The 19,645-nt window shown below is 42.0% G+C and overlaps 4 protein-coding genes and 1 non-coding gene across 6 annotated transcripts; 2 read left to right on the top strand and 3 right to left on the bottom strand.

Annotated features, from left to right (window-relative positions):
- The first annotated feature begins 215 nt into the window (after window positions 1-215).
- Window positions 216-978, top strand: LOC112341271 (germin-like protein 9-3). The gene is made up of 2 exons (XM_024661162.1): window positions 216-297; window positions 404-978. The coding sequence occupies exons 1-2, from the start codon at window positions 216-218 to the stop codon at window positions 976-978; spliced, it is 657 nt and encodes a 218-aa protein (XP_024516930.1).
- A 7,279-nt stretch (window positions 979-8,257) lies between these two features.
- Window positions 8,258-9,670, bottom strand: LOC9658100. 2 transcript variants are annotated; one of them, XM_002987303.2, is made up of 7 exons: window positions 9,526-9,670; window positions 9,371-9,470; window positions 9,180-9,300; window positions 8,993-9,114; window positions 8,795-8,916; window positions 8,544-8,703; window positions 8,258-8,491 (listed from the first exon to the last, which is right to left on the bottom strand). In XM_002987303.2, exons 1-7 carry the CDS (start codon window positions 9,650-9,652, stop codon window positions 8,374-8,376), a joined length of 870 nt encoding a protein of 289 aa, XP_002987349.1. In that variant the 5' UTR covers window positions 9,653-9,670; the 3' UTR covers window positions 8,258-8,373. The 2 variants fall into 2 exon arrangements, with proteins under 2 accessions (XP_002987349.1, XP_024516971.1); XM_024661203.1 differs by having other exon boundaries at window positions 8,258-8,498.
- Window positions 9,671-12,086: 2,416 nt separating this feature from the next.
- On the top strand, window positions 12,087-12,158 carry TRNAC-GCA. The gene has a single exon. It is a non-coding gene; the product is annotated as a tRNA-Cys (tRNA).
- A 2,573-nt stretch (window positions 12,159-14,731) lies between these two features.
- Window positions 14,732-15,937, bottom strand: LOC9658101 (protein LOW PSII ACCUMULATION 1, chloroplastic). Its single transcript, XM_002987304.2, has 4 exons — window positions 15,898-15,937; window positions 15,671-15,841; window positions 15,006-15,614; window positions 14,732-14,948 (listed from the first exon to the last, which is right to left on the bottom strand). The coding sequence occupies exons 2-4, from the start codon at window positions 15,811-15,813 to the stop codon at window positions 14,759-14,761; spliced, it is 942 nt and encodes a 313-aa protein (XP_002987350.2). The 5' UTR covers window positions 15,814-15,841; window positions 15,898-15,937; the 3' UTR covers window positions 14,732-14,758.
- LOC112341254 lies at window positions 15,813-19,638 on the bottom strand. Its single transcript, XM_024661111.1, has 16 exons — window positions 19,547-19,638; window positions 19,179-19,489; window positions 18,993-19,109; window positions 18,778-18,940; window positions 18,588-18,719; window positions 18,262-18,486; window positions 17,796-18,211; window positions 17,561-17,747; window positions 17,369-17,499; window positions 17,265-17,316; window positions 17,010-17,204; window positions 16,698-16,949; window positions 16,507-16,647; window positions 16,303-16,449; window positions 16,113-16,244; window positions 15,813-16,055 (listed from the first exon to the last, which is right to left on the bottom strand). Exons 1-16 carry the CDS (start codon window positions 19,568-19,570, stop codon window positions 15,900-15,902), a joined length of 2,781 nt encoding a protein of 926 aa, XP_024516879.1. The 5' UTR covers window positions 19,571-19,638; the 3' UTR covers window positions 15,813-15,899.
- Window positions 19,639-19,645: the final 7 nt, after the last annotated feature.

Consider the following 19,645-nt stretch of genomic DNA (forward strand, 5'->3'; position numbering starts at 1 on the left):
CCACCCCCCTATTTAGAGTGGGCCCCATTTGCTTATTTGGATTTGCATGCCACCTCATTATTATAAATTAAAGAGATAAATCTTCGAGATGCCCGAGTGGGACTGCTGCTTGTGGAACAGCCTCCTAGGTGCAATTGTGGAGTTTAACGATGCAATCGTGATGTTTAAGAGAATCCCTTTCAAATACATAGTTTAATAACCTAATGATCGCGGCAATGGGTTCTCTTAAACATTTAGGGTGCAGACTAAACACGCCACGGAGGACGCGAGGAGTGAGCTTGGCACAGGGGCAACCACGTAAGAGTGAGGCATGCTGCACGTGAGGAGTGAGCGTGGCAAAGGGGCAACCACGTAAGAGTGAGGGGTGCTGTATTATGCATTTCTTCCGGAGTTTTTGCTGCAGACCCGGAGCTGGTCTCGGATTACGATGCTGATTCCTCATCCACCAACACGAGCTTCTTCACTTTCACTGGCTTTCGCAGCGAACCCAACCCTCCAGCAGGAGCTTTCATGGTGCAGAAGGCATCGCTCGCGGAATTTGTAGCTCTGGGTGGTCTTGGCGTCTCCATGGCCAGGCTCATCTTTCAGTCAAGCTCAGTCAATCCCCCCCACATCCATCCCCGGGCCTCGGAGCTCCTCTTGGTTTTAGAGGGCTCTCTCACTGTTGGCCTGGTGGACACCACCAACAAGCTCTTCGTCCAGAAGCTCGAGACAGGCGATGCATTCGTGTTTCCGAAGGGTCTCGTCCACTTCCAATTCAACGATGGACAGTATGCAACGAAGGCCATCTCGGCGTTTGGGAGCTCCAATGCTGGCACTGTTTCCATCCCTGCCACCATCTTTGCATCAGGCATCGACGATCAAGTTTTAAGCAAGGCCTTCAAGGTGAACACAGAGACCATCAAGACACTCAAGAATGCCCTCACAGGAAAGAGAACTGCAAAGAAAAGTGTGAGGAAAACTGGGAAGAAGTACTGATAGCTTGTGTCTCCTGATTTTCACGAGTTTCTAATACCAACAGTTAGCATTTAAGCATATTCGCCTTTGAAAATGAACGTCCTTGTCCACAAGAAGAGATGCACTCGGGCATGTAGCTGAATGCCTCTTCGACACTCAAACCATGAGCGAGCATTGTGTATGTCCCGTTCTGGAATTTTCAGAAAGACCACCTTGGCCAAGGTAAGCATGGCGAGGAGAGTGTTCCAAGTGATGAGATTGAACAGTGGCATAAAATTGAACATCTCATGCACTCTCTCGGCGTCTGCCATCTTCATAAACACAACAAGCATTCCCTTGAAGAAAAGGGTTTTTGAGCTTGCTCCAGATAGCCTGACGGGGCATATGCAGTAAACATGAGTTCCAAGAGACTAGATTCCACCGCGGCATCCTCTCAAAAGCTTCTTGAATGTACCCAATTGCGACAGGATGATGTACCACACCACCAGAGTTTTGTGAGGCAATTTCCCAAATATCTCGCCAACTGAGTGAGAGTAATGATCTCCAAAGAAAACAAGTCCCTATTGCTCATCCCATCAAAAGCCTCTGCAGCGCCGCCATACATCTCAATGAGCTTGTTCTTGAGAAAAAAATCCAGCTCCTGTTCTTTCCCAAAGAGAGGATGTCACTAGCATGGATTTAAGATCAAGGCACTCCAAGCATCAGGATAAAAAATGAGAGGATTGCTGTTCCCGGGCGTCGTCCATGTGACAGGCAGAAATATTCACCACTAACTACAACTTATTCATCTTTTAAAATTTTCTTATTTCTTCTTATAACTCAAAAGGACTTTATGCTCAGCTTCTACATCTTTTTTTGAACACCAACACCAAGACTAAGAACAAAACAAGTTGACTGCCAAGACAATCCAATTCTGTGGTTAGTCCTCGTCTCAACGTCAGCACTAGTGGGATGCTTTCTTGAACCATACTGGAAGATCGAGAATGACAACCTTTCTTTCCAGTCAAAGTTATGAACAACCTTTTCGTTACGAGTCCGCATTGCTTGATTCCAGCTTTGTCACTGGCATGGAAAACGGTGCTCTGACTCAATCTATCTTCACTCAAGCTATCTCCATTACAAAACAGAGTGTCTTGGAAAGCCCTAAATTTAGCTTGATCACGTGATCTCAGAGAGCATACATGCCATCCAAGTTTCAGCTCTTGACAGAACTGCTGTTGATATATCAGCTCTACAGATTGACAAAGCACAAGGCTTCTAGCTTGGCTAGCTGCATAAGTTAATGTAGCTATAAAGATTGACAATAACGATTACATTTTCGCAAGTGGTCGAAACATTAGGATTAGGATAACTCTATTTTCCTCATTATACTGCCCACTATATGTATGTTCACTTACAAACCCTTTTACCTAATAATATAAGAACCTATAAATCTAACAACTTCATAAATCTCATAACTAATAAAAATTCAGCTTAATTGTATTGTAATTATTCTTAATAAACCAACTCTAGTAAACTAATAACGCAAACCATTATAACAACATATACGAAATATTAAATAAATAATATAGTGAGTCTGAATAAAAACCTACAAAAGAAATAACTGATGAATAAACTCTTGTTAAAGCCACTTAAAAATACATATATTGTTACTGATAAAAACCCAGATTAAAAACTCAATTGAAAACCATTTTTGAAACCATACTATAATCAGGTCAATAAACTTGTTCCAAAACCAAATTTTAATCTTAGAAAAAAACAAGTATAAACAAAATATCTTCAATTTTAATAAAATATATTGAAAATACTGTTCATCATTTTATGGTGATTTATCTTAAAAACTAACTTACAAATTAAAATCTAATTGTGTTTAGTAAACCATCACTAACCAGCTAAACAACACTAACCCCAATAATAAATTTCTCTAACTAGGTCAAGTTTCATATGTAAATTTGGAAACTACCTTATTTATGGTTTAATAATAAATTAATATTACAAACCATATATAAATCTGTCTATTTAACTAATCAATAAACAGTAGATAAACCTAAAAAATGAAATAAATTGATGAATAAACCACACTTTAAACTCTTCTTAAAACCACTTATGAATTCAGTAATTTTGATAGATATAAAACACCCAGAAAATCTCCTATATAAGATCACTTTTGGATTTTATAAGCTTATTGTCAACATTTTTTTTTTTGTAATGGAGCTACACTACCACTCTGATAGTAAAGATGATTGCAGTATTTCTATTTATAGATACCCATTCATATATAGTAATATATAGTTATTTCCTCAGGCATGTTCACTCCAAAGTGGTCTTTGGAAAGGTTATGTAAAGATATCCAATCTCTCAAGTCAAGTATTGAAAGGAAATGAGCAAGTAAATCCAAGGTTGATAGAAATGTTAACATTAGTAGTTATTAGATATGGTGGTGGATGTAAACAACTAAATAGAATAATTTGATTGAAATTTAAATATAGAAGGAAAAGGTTTATGAATAAAAATGCTGCATAAGTTAATGTAAAAAATGTTAAGATATTTAGGGTTAGTATCTTTGGGTTTGAATAGTGTTTGGTTATATGACCTCTTCTTTGACAAGATAGTGCCAAGGCATAGGTTCTTAGAGAGTTAATAACATGGTGTCTAAATAAATACTCTAGAGTCCAAAAAATGATACATACTACTGCATCACTGAGGTAAGTAATTTTATAACACAATTGAGCTTCCCTTCTAACTTCTTCACATATTTTGATTTTCCAAGGAAGTGCAAAGTTGGAGAAGAAGATACTCTCTGAGAAGAACAAGCCCACCAAGAAGAGCACACTAGTAGCCAAAATTATAAAGATTGAAATATAAGAAAAATAAAATAAAGTGATAATAAATAAACAAAGGAAGAGCATGACACTAATAAAACACAAGAGCCCAAAGAACAAGAATTCAGACATTTACAAAAATTTTAATAACCTTGAGGAACAGCCAGACAAGAAAAAAAAGCTAAACAAGGAGCAACATGAATACTTTTATCTTTAAATTACTTTTAATGTCAACTATTTTAGTTTATAACTAGTTTATCATTTCTATGGAAAAATACTATAGCAATGACCAAGGACAAAGAAGTAAAAAAGATTTTCAATAAAAAGAAAGCAAAAAGAAAACTGCTAGACAAAATGACATTTAAGCCTCCACCAAAAATACCCTAAGAAACTATCTTAATATGGCAAAAATCAATCTTAGGAATGTGAAAGCAAATGATGAACTTCTTATAGGACATGGATATGAAAAGAGCAAGTGTTAAAGGCATATTTTAAGCTAAATAAAGTGTGGTGCAAGAAGTATATTCTAGATCTAATAATTACTCTGGATGAAGCTAGATAATAAGCAAGTAGCAATTGTTGTTGCTAGGAGGAGGCACTCTTTGTGCCACTCATTGTTCTTACCCACTAGATATATAATTAACTGCTAAAGGACACTAATAAAATCATGTGTGTAAAGATGGGCTTGGTAACTATTAACTATTTCAAGGCCGTAAGGTTGACATACACTTGAACAATTGAAATAAGGCTAACACCAATTCAACACATCAAGTAAGGGTCCATATACATGTAATGCAAGTAGTTAAGTTGCATGTGTTGTTCATAACAACACATGTTTCTTTCTTTAATTTAAATATAAAAAGGTTTTCATGTCTAAAATATATATATATTGTCTGATTTTTAACTTCTGAATATACTTTTTGAAACTCCCTAAATAATTTGAGCTAACATACAAAGAAGCAATTAGTGATATCACAGTACATGGAAAATAACTAGTAACTTATTTTTGTGCTTTCAAATATGGGAAAAATTTACACATAGCATGTCATAAAATTAATTTCATTATTGTTCATAATCAGAATTGCCATTTCTTTACACCTTTTTATAGCATTAATAAAAGATCTTTCTTTCCATAAATTTTTCTCACTCATAAGATAGTTTTGATAATGGTTATTACAATTGTGGTTGATTTGGTCATATAGCACATTTTTACTATCAGCCTTGCAAGCTTTACCACCATTTTTGTCATACTTTTTAATTATGTCATTAGCATCCTAATCAAACTAGTTTTGTTTCTATATTTTTCCTCATCCATGACAAATTCTTTAAGCTCATATAACTAGTGATTGTAACATACAACAAATCACTAATGGCAAATGAATGTGGTATGCTATTGGTGTGATTTCCACATCTAAAATGCTTATGAAAATGGTCATTAGGATCAGTCCACCAACTTACTAATGTGGGGTATTATAGATGTATAGTATATACCCATTCTTGCTAGAGGCACACATTAGAATAGACTTTTGAGAGTGTGCTTTTAAATTCTCCTTCTCTTAATTTCTTTAGAACAAAAGTTTTTAGTGGGTGATTTTTGTTATGTAAATATTTAGTCCAGGAGTACAATTTTAGATTTAAAATGCACAAATTCACTACACATCCTTTAAGAGCACAAATGTGGCTCCGAAAGTAATTTTGGAAGTTTATGTTGCAATTAGTATGTTATAGATTTGTTTTGGGAGCTTGCAAAACATTCTGAACATTTTTTTGGGGTGGATATAAAAACTGATGTCTAGCAAACAAATTTATTTTTATGACTAATCTTGTACATATATTAAACATATATTTCTCAAAAAACACAATTCTTAACTTGTGTTCCTACTGTGTTTTTTCATTTTGGTGCAATGTTTACAAGCTCTCGGTATACTGTTTTCCTATGACATTTTGTCAAGATAAAAAAAATAAGATGAGCTGAATTCTCCATTTTAGATCCAAACCACTTCAAATATTATTTTTAATAATTGTAATTGTAATTTCCCATTTATTTAAGCTAGTAGCATTTGATCTAATGGGGCTTTTTCTGAAATTGACTACTAGCAATGAGTATGTCATTATTATTTTTGACTATTTGACTCATTGGGTGGAAGTTCATGCTTTTTGTTGTGAATGTGATTGTAAATATCGAAAGTTACTAATTGACTAGTCCTTTCAAATATTTTTTCCTTACTACCACAATGGTAAAAAGTTGTTATTATTACACCCTTTATCGATCCCTCTTCTTCAAGTGTTAGTAAATTAGGCTTAGCATATGTACTTAGCTAGATAAACATAAGGTAAAAACTCCTACGAGTTTCTTGCTAAGTATACTAGGTTTGGCTCTTAGTTCTGCCTTTCACTAGTTTGACAAAAACTCAATACCTAGGTTATCATGCCTTATATATTAATTTCATTTGGTCCTATTGACTATTTATAGAAAGCGTCTAGATCTGCTGAAACATCTCTACAAAATGTAACAATTGTCTTGAATACAACAGTGTTATTCTCATGTCCAAATTCACAATTTAACACTATTTCATATTTAATAAGTTTTCATAATTATCCTGGAGACTGGATCTGGGATTAAGGTGAAAACCCAGAGAGTGCATTCCTCTTTGGGGGGGAGTCCATATGTATAATAGGGATAGTGGGGTAGGTTGGGCATGGAAAACCAATCTAAAGTATAGTCTAATTTTCACTTGCATGTCTATCCTTGTTTTGTATATGGCTTTGGTCCAAGTCTAAATTCCATACTGTGAGACACAAATCCATAAGCCCTAAAGTGGAGCCGAAAGTATGTCATATGGCAATGGTCAAAGTGGAAGTCCAATGAGCATAACACATTTGGTACAAAAGCTATAACTTAGAAAGTCAAAAATGGGAGTGAAACTCCTAAAGAAGTGCTCAAGAAACAAATACAAAATGATCAATAAATGAGTCTCTAGAAAAGGACACATAAGGGACTAATACATGGCAAGTGTAATGACACGTGAAAGTGTCAGGACCAAGTCCAAGATGGAGTTCAAGATGGAGTTTGAAAAGGTGTCTGAGAAAAAGTCTAAGATAGAGTTTGAGAAGGAGTCTAAGATGGAGTCTAAGAAATACTCTGAGATGGAGTTTGAGAGGAGTCCGAGAAGGAATCTAAGAAGTTCGAGATGGAATTTGAGATGGAGTCTAAGAAAGCAATTATCCCCCAACGGAGAGAGGGGGGCTGGGGGTGGGGGTTCCAAAAGTATAATAAGGAGAGTGTAGGGGTGGAATTAGTTTGTTCAAAAAAGGCTAATGTGACCTATAAAGGTTATACCCATATAGTGGGTGATGATATAACTATTGAGAAGTCCAAAGCTAAAGTGAATACAGATGGACAAGCAGTGTAGCTTGGTGAAGTGTTCAAGAGCCAACTTTAGTTCCCTTGGAAGATTGAATAGTCAATGCTTTCAATCCAAATGTGGGTGGCACTACCTATTTGAATATCTAGCATAGATTAATAGGACCTCACTTTAGCCATATGGCTAGGGAACCTAAGGGCAAAAGGTAGGGAAAGTATTTATGAGGCTTGCGTAGAGCTATAGTGTATCTAAATGTCATTCCAAAGTCTCGGACTGTGAAAAGGAAGAAGAACAATCCTCTTGCATAATGACTAAAGGCATGGTGTAGTAAGGAAGTTTTAGAGATCAGTGGGACTTAGTGGTTCGACTTTTAAACCTTGACTTAATGGCAATGTTAGCAAGAATTGCCGTGAATAAAATAAGACTTAATAGAGACCAAAGAAGGGATATTAAAGAAGGTTTCCCTATGTCTCCAAACATCTTAAAGATGCTAAAGTGTGGTCATAGGATGATTATTCGTGGATGAATGGCTCAATTTTTTAGAGACCAGACTATAGTACAAGTTGTTTTAAACTACCAATAAGATAAAGGTGAATGGATATAGTTTTAGCATAACAGGCTGATATGTTAATAGTACCTTTGAGTATTTGTTGTGGGATCAAATATATAGAGCATTTGGACTAAATGCAAATGTAGAGTGGCATAGAGGCAATTTATAGGGGTAATAAATCCCCAAGTGGAGAATAATACTTATAAAGGTTGTGAGTGAGACTCCTTCAAGTGGTTTATGGTTAAATGATTAAAATAAAATGGAAAATTTAATCACTTACACATACCATGTTAGTTGGTGTATCTTCATATTCTATTTGGTTTTGTTTTATATGTTAATTTTGGCATTAGAATATTAAATACTCTAGAACTATTCATATGTCACTCTATGCTCTTATCCCTTCACTTTTTGGGTTGAACAATAAAGAATCACTCTATACTTCGGTTTTTTTGCTCCTTGGCTCCTCCATTTCATCAGTCCCTCACAATCCTCAAGGTCGTCTTCACTTTCTAATATCGGTTGAAAGTAGTCTTCTATACATCTCTTGAGTGAAGTTCTGGTGATTTTGCTGGCAAGCAAGAAATATTTCTTCTCCAAGAGTAATAGTTGATTGTTTTGTTTGTAAGAAGAGATTATCATACAAAAAACGCGTACCTGGTTGGCCCCATTATACAGCAACTCAAGGCACCGAGTTAGTGAGAAGATTAGCCTCAGTATCATCCTGCTCACTGCCTTCTTCCTTCCCACACAATCTTCTAACCCGTGAGTGGTTTCTCAGCTTAGTCATTATGCACACCCTGTATGCTAGCAATCAGACGCGGTTTAGATGATAAAAAGGCAAAAACTTACTTGTCAACAGCTTCCTCTCTACGAGCTAGCATGATCATGATGAAAACCGGGACTAAAGCCGCTAACAAATGCTTCAGTGTGTGGCCGCTTACCAAATGGCCTGTCCAACGGTAGATCTGATTGTCTGAAGCTTCTGCAACCTTTGCTAGCAAGTAGCAGCCTGCAAAAACCAGTGTCATATATATGATAGAATCGTTACAAAAAAATAAAAAAGAGAAAAAAGACTACGAGAGTGAAGAGCTTAATCTTACCAGCAGCCCACAACCAGTATAAGGAATGCGTGTACTGTGGTGGCATAGTAAGTGTCATGACAGGAATCGCTATGCAAGGAACGAACTGAACCAAGGCATAGGGCCGCAAATCGTCAGCAAACCTGAGTAAAAAATAAAATATAAAAAATAAAAATGCAGCCATCTTACACTGAGTCACAGTATCATGTCAAGCCATACCTCCAGTAAGCGACGCTCAAGGCTCCAGCGGCAAGAAGTGGAAAAACCGACGCCTTCCCAGTTCGATCGTCTACTCTCTCGATGACGAACACGGCCATGATAGCAGTGAAGGATATCGTCATCTACAATTCAGAAGAAAAAAAAAAGAGCAAGTGAAATATAAGAGAGAAAGAAGCGTTATAGTCACCGGCAGCCGATCCCAAACTAGACGGGAATCGTCAGGATGGAGATGGTAGTACGAAGATCCAAATGCGGTCGCTGCAACGCCAAGGAAGAACCAAGTCCATCCCAGGACTTCCCCTTCAAGGCTGCCAAAACGTTATAGTAGAGGCTCAAACACAACGAACAAAGAGAAAAGAAAGAAAATGAGAGCTATACCTCAAACGAAAGCTTCGCCCTTGCAGCGTCAACACCATTCCCACGGCGCCAATGACGAGGAATGGGAAATTCGACACAACATTCAAAGCGTTGGGAATTCCTATCGCACGCAAACATGGGAATCAGAGACAAATTCCCAGCTTTGTATCGCTTACCAAGCATTGCGCGATGATCCGCAAAGTCGTGGTAGTCTTGATCCTGTGGAATCCTGGGCGTGACTAGCATCAGGAGCAAGAAGAGAAGAAGCGCCGCGACCCACAGCAGCGCCTTGCTGCTCGCCATTTCAAGGGAAGAAAAATAGCTTAGGGCTCGTTGTTGTGATAAAAGATAAATAAGAACTTGAAAGGATCAATGATTGCGAAAAACTTGTGATGGAGCCTTCGTGATCGCACCTCCTGAGAGATCAATCGATCGATCCTACCTGTAGCATCTGGTGGACATTCCCACATGTTCTTCGACAGCGGCTCGAACCAAGTCACGGTATTTTAGTGGACGGTGGTTCGAAAAACTTCAGATTCTGGATCGAGAAGCCTGCAGGCGCATTCGACTTTGAGAACCAGGGATGGCTTTCTCTAAATCTGAGGTTTAGTTTTGTGCAACGATGTGTGCTTTCTTCGATTCCCTTGGCCATCACCTGGAAAAAGAAAGCAAAGTAAAGGCTGCGAAGATCTGCTGACCTTGGAAAGCTTGGCACTCCATCCTGCATGAGGATGGCAGCTTCCGCAGGTCTTCATCATGTAAGTTTTCCAGATAACCGACGTTCGAGCTTCTTTACTTTCCAAGGGGAAATTCTACAGCTCGAGCAAGTAGGTGCCGGCCAAGGGTATGGAGCGGAGTCTGAGATGGAACAAGTTGTGCGCTGCTTTGGTCCTGCAAGCGGCGAGGAACGAAGCCCAGGATAGTGATCCTTGAACGTTTATCTCGAATGATTTGAGCATCCAAGCAGCTCTCTAATCTGTGACATCATCCCAGAGATCAAACAACACTGTCGCTCGCTCTAGATCCCACCTTTCAGGGATGCTATCAAAAGTTTTCATGGCTAGATTGCGGCGTTCATAGACGACGTAGAACGAGCACATGTTCGTCATCGTGCTTGTGCTCTTCAATGGCTTTTCATCGGATGCCCAGTCGAGGAGATAGCATCGTGCTTTGGAATCACATCAAAGAACTCCTTCATTGCTTGGACGTCACGAGCTGTGGTCTAGTGATCATCGAATTCATGGCGACTAGATGCCAGGCCTTGCAATGGTGGTAGCATCCGAGCATGGTCCTCGTTGCGCTGCCGCATTCTCGTAAATAAGAGTCTTTGCGTCGGATGCATGCGTACGTGGTCCATGCTGGTAATCTATAGCTTTCCAAAACTTGCGACAGCGATTGGTGCTCACCATGGCGTCATCGTCGTCCGGGGCAGCGTCGGCAAAAAATCGAGGAAATCAGGGCATGCCCTCGATCTTAGGCTTCTTGTGCTGATCGCCGTCAGCTCCAGCTCCAAATTCCGCGCTACTTACGATCCGGCTCGCCACCGGCATTGCGCCTCCTCCATCCCCACACACGTTAAGGGTTCTGGATATACCTGTCCCATTCTTCCCTCTACTATAGCTGATCTTACATTGCGTATTGGAGAGTGACGAGGTTCTCCTTTTCTAGTTCAACGTCGTGTCTTGTTCTTGGACAAACTTTGATGGTAAAGCTTTTTCTCCACGTCAATAACGGTGGCCATTGTGTTTGCTTGCTTGTCTTTGTTTTCTTAAGTTTTAGATCACGATTGTTGGACTGGAGGAAGAATCATATGCAGGTTTCCCAAGGGGTGATTTTCCATGCCTTCTAAATGGCATGGTAAGCTTACAATTGTCTCTTGTAATCTTTGTGCTCTAGCTTGGTGTGGAACTTTTGGAGAGCGTGGGAATTTAACTGTCACACTCCGGAAGAGTCTTCTAAGTGTACACTTTGTTTTATCTTGTTCGTTCTCTCTTAAGTTTTTCCTAGCATTTTGACATCTGGGTTATAAGAGGCCAGTGGAACTCTCTAGAGTACACGAGAACGAAGTTGTACTGCTTTGATTTTGTTCTGGGTGCAGCTTCATTCCTTTGCTTCGCTTGGTGTTTTTCTCGACAGACTGTTCTTAAATTTGGTTTCCTTGAGTGATCCAAAGCGTTTCTGTTTGAGTCTTGTTACAATTGCAAGCTCTGCCTATCTCTGCCTAGCGCGTACTGGAAAATGCGATATCTAGCCAGGATTCTGGCAAATTCGACAGGCAAAGTGGTTTCTTTCTTTCGTTTTTCTCAATCAGCGCTTAACCTTTGCCGGATACATTGAGGCATTTTGTGACGCTTGCTCGGACCACAGCAAATCCGTGAAGCTGCAAGGAGCTTGAGTATAGCAGAAGCAGTGATAAACACCATGACCCCTGGTAAGACATGCCTGCTGTTCTCTCGTTCTCAGTCATTGTTTCTGTAGAAGAACCTGAGCTTCTTAAAATAAGCATATATCTGTTCTCTATTCTTGCGGGTTGTCCAGCTTATATCTCAACTATACCAATGCGTGCTCAAATGAGGAACTTGGCAGTGAAAATGCAGGGCAGAAAGATGCCAGGACTGGGAGACCTCGAGGAGCTAAGCAAGAAAGGCAAATCGGAGTGCCATTGGAAATAAACGAGGACAGAGTAAGAAAAGGAAACATGATCTCATCTCTATTAACCAGATATGGTTTGTGTGATGGAGGTATAGCTCAGCGGTAGAGCAATCGGCTGCAGTCCGATAGGTCACTAGTTCGATCCTGGTTACCTCCTTGAAATGAATGAATTTATGGAGGATTCTACTGGGCGATGAAGAGATTTTTCAGGTAATTTGTCTCTAGATTTCTGGTCTCACATCTAGATTCTGACAATCAATGTAGGTGGATCAAAGGCAGAAGCTCATTGAAAGCCTGTTTTATCACGCGTGATAGTTTTTCTTTCTGTCCTCACAGGAGGAGAGTGCCTACTTTTGATTAAAAAAAATTGGAAGTTCCTTTGGTACCCGGTACTAGTGATGAATTCTCAAGAGAAAACTTTGATGAGAGCTAACGGAAGAAATTGCTGGAAGCTCTTGGTGACGACGGAGGCTCGAAGAAAGGCGCTTGGGCAGAAGCTCAAGCCAAGTGAGTGATCCCAGAGGCAGTATTGGACAACCAAATGCCAGTACATGGATATTGTTCTCTTCTTCGAAGTGGTGAGATATGATCGTGAGTTTCTTTTGTCAACTCGAATTTTAATTGATTTCTTGCAGGGGAAGTTCTATGAGAAGTCGGGCACAAAGAGCTCGACTAGTTGGAGACAGGTAAATGCGTATTGCGTCCCAAATTTTAGGCTTCATCTTGTGACAGGTTGGAGTGCGTGAGAGTGGAATTGAAGACGCTGTTCAGAAACTTGTAGCGCTACTACAAAGTCGTGTTCTGCTTTTAACTACTGGCAAGCAATAAGAACCTTGATCCTGTGCAAAAGAGATACGAGAGCTCCCAACGTGGTCATAGCAGCGTCTTTAGCTCTAAAACAGTGGCTGGTTCAGGGAAGTCAGAACTTGGATGCAAAGGTGTAAGAAACCAATAGTAAAGACGCTGCACAACATCATTATACATCATAGTCTAGACTACAGACCAGGACGATCATAGCGTTGAAACACTCGGCAAGAGACCTCCTATTTCGTAAAGCACCTCTTGAGGTGCTATCTGCAATTTACATGCGTCCGTGAGCTACCTGAACAAGCTTTCTCTACCATCTGCGGCTCAGATTATCAGAAGTCCAAACACTTATGAAAACTTACGGCCACTCTGTAGCTAGGGACGCGGAGATATATAATGGCGTTCTCTGTGCGCATGAACTATACCGGGGCTTTATGAGGCTTGACGGTCAGACAATAGCCAGCTTAGAGTTGCTTGGGCTGGTAGGTTAAGGGTGTGAGAGGCGTGCGAAAATATTATGCGTGATTGTGCAGGAAGCCTCATAGGATACCTTGACAGCTGCGCGACTGCTTCCACTTCAAGACATCAAAGCTATAAATCATCGGCTAGATTCAGTCGAGGAGCTTCTGTGCAATCCCGAATGTGCTGCTGAGTTGGGAGCATTACTCCGAAAGGTGCCAGATCTAGAGCGACTCAGTGCCCGCTTACGGGGATTTCCTGAGAGTTCTTTCGCTGAAGTGTTACTACCTCTTGCATTTCAAGTTTCAAATATGTTTGTTTTCTTTTTGCTGACCCTGTTCAACTGAGCTGTAGTTGAAGACATTGTGCTGCTGTTTCGGGATTTCTGCGTGCTTACCATGCCGAAGGCATGTCTTCTACGTTGAGCTTGTTAGCTATTAAAGTCGAAGAGCAGCACCAAATGTGTGCAGAGCATTTCTCTCACGTCGTGTTTGGCCGCAGGACGAGGACGAGGAAACGCAAAGAAAGACTTTGAGCTGGATGATACTCGAGTTTAACAAGCATCAGCGCCACTGGACAGCCAGTGTTGATGCATTGAGCACTTTGCCTTGGTAAGCCTCAAAATGGGAGGGAAATCTACATTGCTCAGAGCAACGTGTGTGGCTACTCTCATGGCACAAGTAAGAAGTTCCCTTACTTTTTTGCCTTTAGCTTCTTTCTTTTCATTTTTCCTTTGCACAGCTTGGCTGCTATGTTCCAAGTGAATGGTGCATCCCTCGTCGAAGAGGATGGACCCAGCTTCTGCGCATTCGACCATGAATGTGCCTAATTGGCATAAGTATATCGGTCCTGAATAAAAGAAAGTAATATGTAGCTTACTCTCGCCAGACATGACTCTATCACGAGCTCCAATACGAGTGAATATGGTGGCCATGCAACTAGCAACTCGCTGGTGATCCCATGCGTCTTGAAAGATGAATACAATCAAAAGCGTTAGGACGAGCTTGGCCGGGGAACCTCCACTTTGATGGTTACGCTGTAGCTTACGCGGTGAGTTGAATTCAGCTTTTATCTTCTCGGCTGAGTGAAAGCTTATAAGAGCTTGTTCTTCGCGGCAGGTTTTCCGGCATCTGGTGGAAGCAGTGGGATGCACGCATTACCACCCGCTGACACAGGAATTCTCTGGGCATCCACCATGCTCGTCTGAGAGCAGCTCCAGCGACAGGCAACTGGCGTTCTTGTACAAGCTGAGGGCCGGCGCCAGCCCTGCGAGATTTGGCCTCCAAGTAGCTCTTCTCGCCGCGATTCATCGACGCTGCGAGAGGTGCTAGCGAGCTCATTGCTCCGCGGCTTCGAGGTGGCAAGCTAAATTGTTGGCTGCGACGGGTTTTCTCCACGGCCATGGACAGCGAGAAGATTACAAGTCGTTGCTAGGCCTGTGAAGCCAAATGCTTAGTACTACTATGGAAAGAAAAACTTTCTCCAGTAGATTCATACTCTGCCATCCATGCCGTCTAGAGCACCACGCCACATACCACTGACTGGCGGGAGCTGCGCAACGAGAGCACTCCACGGAGGAAATCCCACACCGCTGCCTCTAACTCGTCCGTCCATTCTCAGTGACAAGTAGACTGGCTTGTCCTCTGGAATGTTCGCAATCTTCTTTTGCTCGCTCAACCATCTGTGGACAAAGTATATCATCAACTAAAGGAAAAAAAAAAACAGAATCGAAACTTACTTTGTCCATTCAGAGGTGTAGATTGGAAGCACGATCCATCTCCGAGCTGCCGCTGCTGAATCGTCATCTTTTGCCTGTGACTTTTGGGCCTGAAAGGAAGAACTCTGGGATTCTTCTGTAGACGCTGCCGGTGGTGTTACAAACGGAACCAGCGTCACACCACGTTCTAGCAGCTGCTCCTGGAATGGTAGACTGAGCTCCAGTGCTTGATCAACATGGGACTTCGGGCCGGCAATTATGACGAACCTAGCACTTCCTCTCATTTGTTCCAGCGTCGCGACTCGCTTGTTTCCCAGCTCAACTCTCAGCGAAGCCAGTGATTCCTCCCGGCTCAGCTTGGCGAGTTGCAAGTCTCGAGCCTTGGTGTCGGACCGGTAGAGCAGCGCAAATACCACGATGGCGGCCACGTCTATTCCAAGACCTTCCAGCACTTGACCGAGCGATGCGTTGTTCTCGACTGTTGCATTAGGAGAGTTCGCGAGCGCAGCAATGAGCCGTGGCAAAGCAGTCAGTGCCGCTATGGTTGCACTCGCCATCAGAGCTGGGTATAAGAACAGCCTCAGTGAACGGAATGGAGAAATGACCTCCTCTCTGATCCTTGCTTCTCGACTGGAATTGTTTTCCACGGTGAGTAAACTACAAGCATTTTGGAAGTCGCTGCTTACCTGATGCCTCGCTCGTCCTTGATGCTGCTGCACTGGAAATGTATTTTGCTGCGTCGGCTTAGTGTCTTCTCGCCATATTGCTGCAATTTCCAGCGCCAGCAGCCACAGCTACGGCTGCTAAAAATGTGTGGAGAACGCAACATTTCTCCAGCGATGCGATAAGACGCCGCCCTGGAAACTGCTTTATAAAATCTCAAGTGTGACTCGGCTAAAAACAAATGAAGTACCGCTAAGCAAACCACCTCTCGCAAGTCTGCTGAGTCTTCGTCACTTGCCACTGCTGGCTGAAGCCAATCTTCATGTCGTACTCGAGCTTCTTGTAGCAATTGTCTTGAATGTTAATAGCCAGCTGTACGTCTTGTGTATCTTGCTGGACTTCCTCAATCTAGTTGACATCACCATTTCGAATCAACTCTAAAAACCGCGTTCTCTGAATACATACCTGCGATTGTTTCTGGAGTAGCAGCTTTTCTAGCTCGTTGATCCGTGTATCACGAGCCTCCAAAGTGTCCGTGAACGTGGTCTTACTTAATGAAAGCTTCTTTTGGATTTCTTGAAGCTCCAGGTCTCTCCTCTGTGCAGCAGAAATAAAATTCGGAAGTTTTACGCTTGATAATAAACCGAGCCCGTACCCGGGAGCTGCCTTCAAGAGCCGCAAATTGGTTCTCACGATCTTCAAGAAGCTTTCTTAACGAAGCAGCAATCTGAAAAGCGCTGCTTAGCTTCTGGTGCGACTCATCAGATGTTCCGTCTAGTTTATCTGCGGTTTCCTTCAAAGCCTGAAATAAATCTATCGGTGAAACTACACGCTTCAACGTGCACATTAAAAAGCTCACCTTTTCGTAGGAATCTACTTGCACAGACTTCTGTGATAGCTCAACTTGAACGTTCCTCAATGCTTGCTCCAAGCTTTGAACATGCAGAGCATGGTACACCTCTCCCGCTACGTCTTCTGAATTTTTCCTTTGCAGATTTTTCTGGGAAAACTATGAACTTCCAAGCTTGTCAAAATGATAAAATTCAGTACCTGCAGGACATTGGCATCCTTTTCAAGCTCCAGAATGCGAATTCTTTTTTGTTCTAAATCCCCCCTCATCGAGCTTTCTATGATTGCTGCGTCCTCAAGCGCATGTTGAAGGTCGTCTTGTCGTTTACACTTGTCACCAATTCTTGTCATCAGAAAAGCAATCTCCGAAGACATCATGTGCAAGCGATCAACCAAGTGAAGGTTCTCAATGTCCACAGTGGTAGTCCGATGCTTTTGAGCCTCGAACTTCTCCTAAAAAACAAGAGCAATAAGTTCATGAAGCAATCTAGAAAATAAAAAAGAAAAGTGTACCACTGCTTCAAGGAGATCAGTCTGACACTTAAAACTTGCTGTCAATGCATTTCCAAATGTCGAACGCATCCAAGAATGAAAAGCGGCTCGCAGACGAGCACCTTGCCACCAGGAAGCTAAAGAATGCTGCATCTCACTTGCATGCCTCGTCCAAACCATTTCTTCCCACCAGATCAGTAGTATCCTCCTTTGCACCTTAGCACACGATATTTTTTTTCTTTGAGAAAAGAGAGAGATAGAGATCGAGAACGTCACCTTAGACTCAATTCTATGCCGATGTACGATGGCCTTCTTTTGCCTCTTCTTCCTGTCAGATAAGCAGTCAGCATATCGTTCATGCTAGCCTGTTATCACACAACTTTAAGGATTGAAGTACGTGGTAATCCATCCAAAACCCCATCGCTGTCTTTATCAGAGCATGATTGAATCCCATCGTAGCTTTCGCTTCGGCCTTCAAAAACTCGATATTGTGTTTCCATATCTTCAGCTCCTACGGGTGAAGACAAAGCAGATTAATTTGGTACAAAGATAAGAAAGACAGACACACGAACCTGGCGCTTTAGACTCTTTTTGTAGTAATCGTGGGCAATTGCGTTGGACGCAGATATCCGTCTCTTACCTTTGACATATTTATCCCAGCATCTCATGACCAAATCGCACCAGCGACCCCTTCTGAAATTATTTGCTCTGTGATGAAGAAATCTCCGAGTTTTTTTCACCTGTACAATGTGCAGCCACCTGCGAATGCAACAACGTAACTTTGACATCGCAAGTTACAGCACTTACTTGTGGAAAACGACTCTTAGGCACCATTGCCTTCTCAAGGAAAGCACCTGTTGCGTCCTCACACGTTTCCTCAATTTATTCAAAACCACACCTTTCCACGCAGCCAGCGCCATCGTCATCGTAAAATCTCGCAGATGCCACAGAGCCTCTTGCAGCCTGTTCTTCTTTGGTTTTGAGTAATCGAGTAGCCACTGCAGCCAGTGATCCCATGCGCGCCTGACAAGACCACCGCGCCAATGCTTAGCTGCAACATCGGCATACTGCCCGCACTGGTTCTGGTACGCGTAAACCAGATTCTTCCAGCCATAAAACGACTTCAGCAGTTCGGACTGTCGGTGTCGACTGACTAGTTTCGCATGCTTCCTTTGTCGAAGTGTCACAAGTCGCCATTCGTTCCAGAAGTCTCGTAGAAAAGCCTGCAATGCGTACTGTGAGTAGACTTCTAATTGTAAGCAAACTTACTTACCGCGGTGTGACTGGTTTTTGCCATCCGCAATTTTCTTGATCTTCTTGTGGCGACTCGCAATGCTTCAAATCCCTTTCTGCAGCACGCTAGCTTGAACAATCTGTCAGCAGACCTCCTTTCACACTGTCTGCAGGCTTCCACATAAAGGCCTTTCTTAAGCTTTGCAAAAAACCGCTTCAACATTGCCTTCCTGTATCTTTTCTCAGCTTCTTCATCTCGCTTCTCCTGCAAAAATTCGAAGACGCCGGATTCACGCTTTTAGGATATCATACTTTTCTCGTACCAAAGAAATTTAGTTCGCTTAGTTTAAACTAAGCGGCTCCAACCTCGGCAAGAAGGCTCTGAAGCCTGCTGCTATTTTCCTCAATTTTTTTCTTGAGCTCAATTGCGTCAGAAGCGTTTTTCTTGAGAATGTTGCGAAGGCTTTCATTCATTTCTTGCGTTTTTTCCAACTCCATCTGCCAGCCATAAGCATTAGAGGAAACATAAAAAAGAAAAGAAGGAAAGAGAAAAGACCTGGAGAGCTTTTGCTTCAGTATCCGCCTCAGATCGTTCGCTAACATCTGAACTCAACGCAGTCACTTTCTTTTGCAAAGCCATTCGCTCCGTTTCAAACATCTGCAAATAATCTTGCAATGTCTGCTCAAGTTCTTTTTTCTCCCCTTCCAGGACGCTTGCTCTACAGTAAACACATCAAACATAAAAGCACTGTAGCAACCAGGCAGCGTCACCTCTTGGACAATTTTTTCTGCAACTCGAGGGTCTGCTCCATGTCTTGATGGAGTGTGTTCATCTCACTCGCAGCCCTCCCCAGGTTCTCATGGTTCTGTTTCATGTAAATCTCGAGCCTAGCTTTGCCAAAAGAAAAGCAATCGAAAATGGAAAGGCCGATAGTTTTTCTTCATGCTCGCTCATACCTTTCGGTTAGCTGCTGGTTGAAACTTTGGAGCCTTTGCTCGGCTTCGATGTGTGCTTCCACATCAGCCTGGAGAGCAGCGACTTGGCGACGAAGAGTAGCGGCATCGGAGGCAGGAGGAACCATCAATCCCTCAGCTCTGAGCCGCGGTTTCACAAGTTTGGGCCTCGTCGGCGCCGCGGAGCTGTGATTTGTGCCCCCGACGCTCTCGGTGTCTCCTTGCTTGATCAATGGCGATGACAAGCTAGCTCCTCCGCCTTTGCTCCCGCTATCGACGGTATTATGATCCTCAGCGGACTGAGGAGCTTGCATCTGTCATCGCGCAGCGGCATTCTCATCAATATCGATCCTGAATCGACGACGCCATACCTTGGATTGCGTCTTGATTCTCATTCCAGCCACAGCGCGATCGATCGTCGTCTCTTGTTTTTCCTTTCGCTCTACCGCATTCTCTTTGAATTTAACCTA

Source organism: Selaginella moellendorffii, unplaced genomic scaffold, assembly GCF_000143415.4.
Source record: "Selaginella moellendorffii unplaced genomic scaffold, v1.0 SELMOscaffold_80, whole genome shotgun sequence".
NCBI lineage: Eukaryota > Viridiplantae > Streptophyta > Lycopodiopsida > Selaginellales > Selaginellaceae > Selaginella > Selaginella moellendorffii.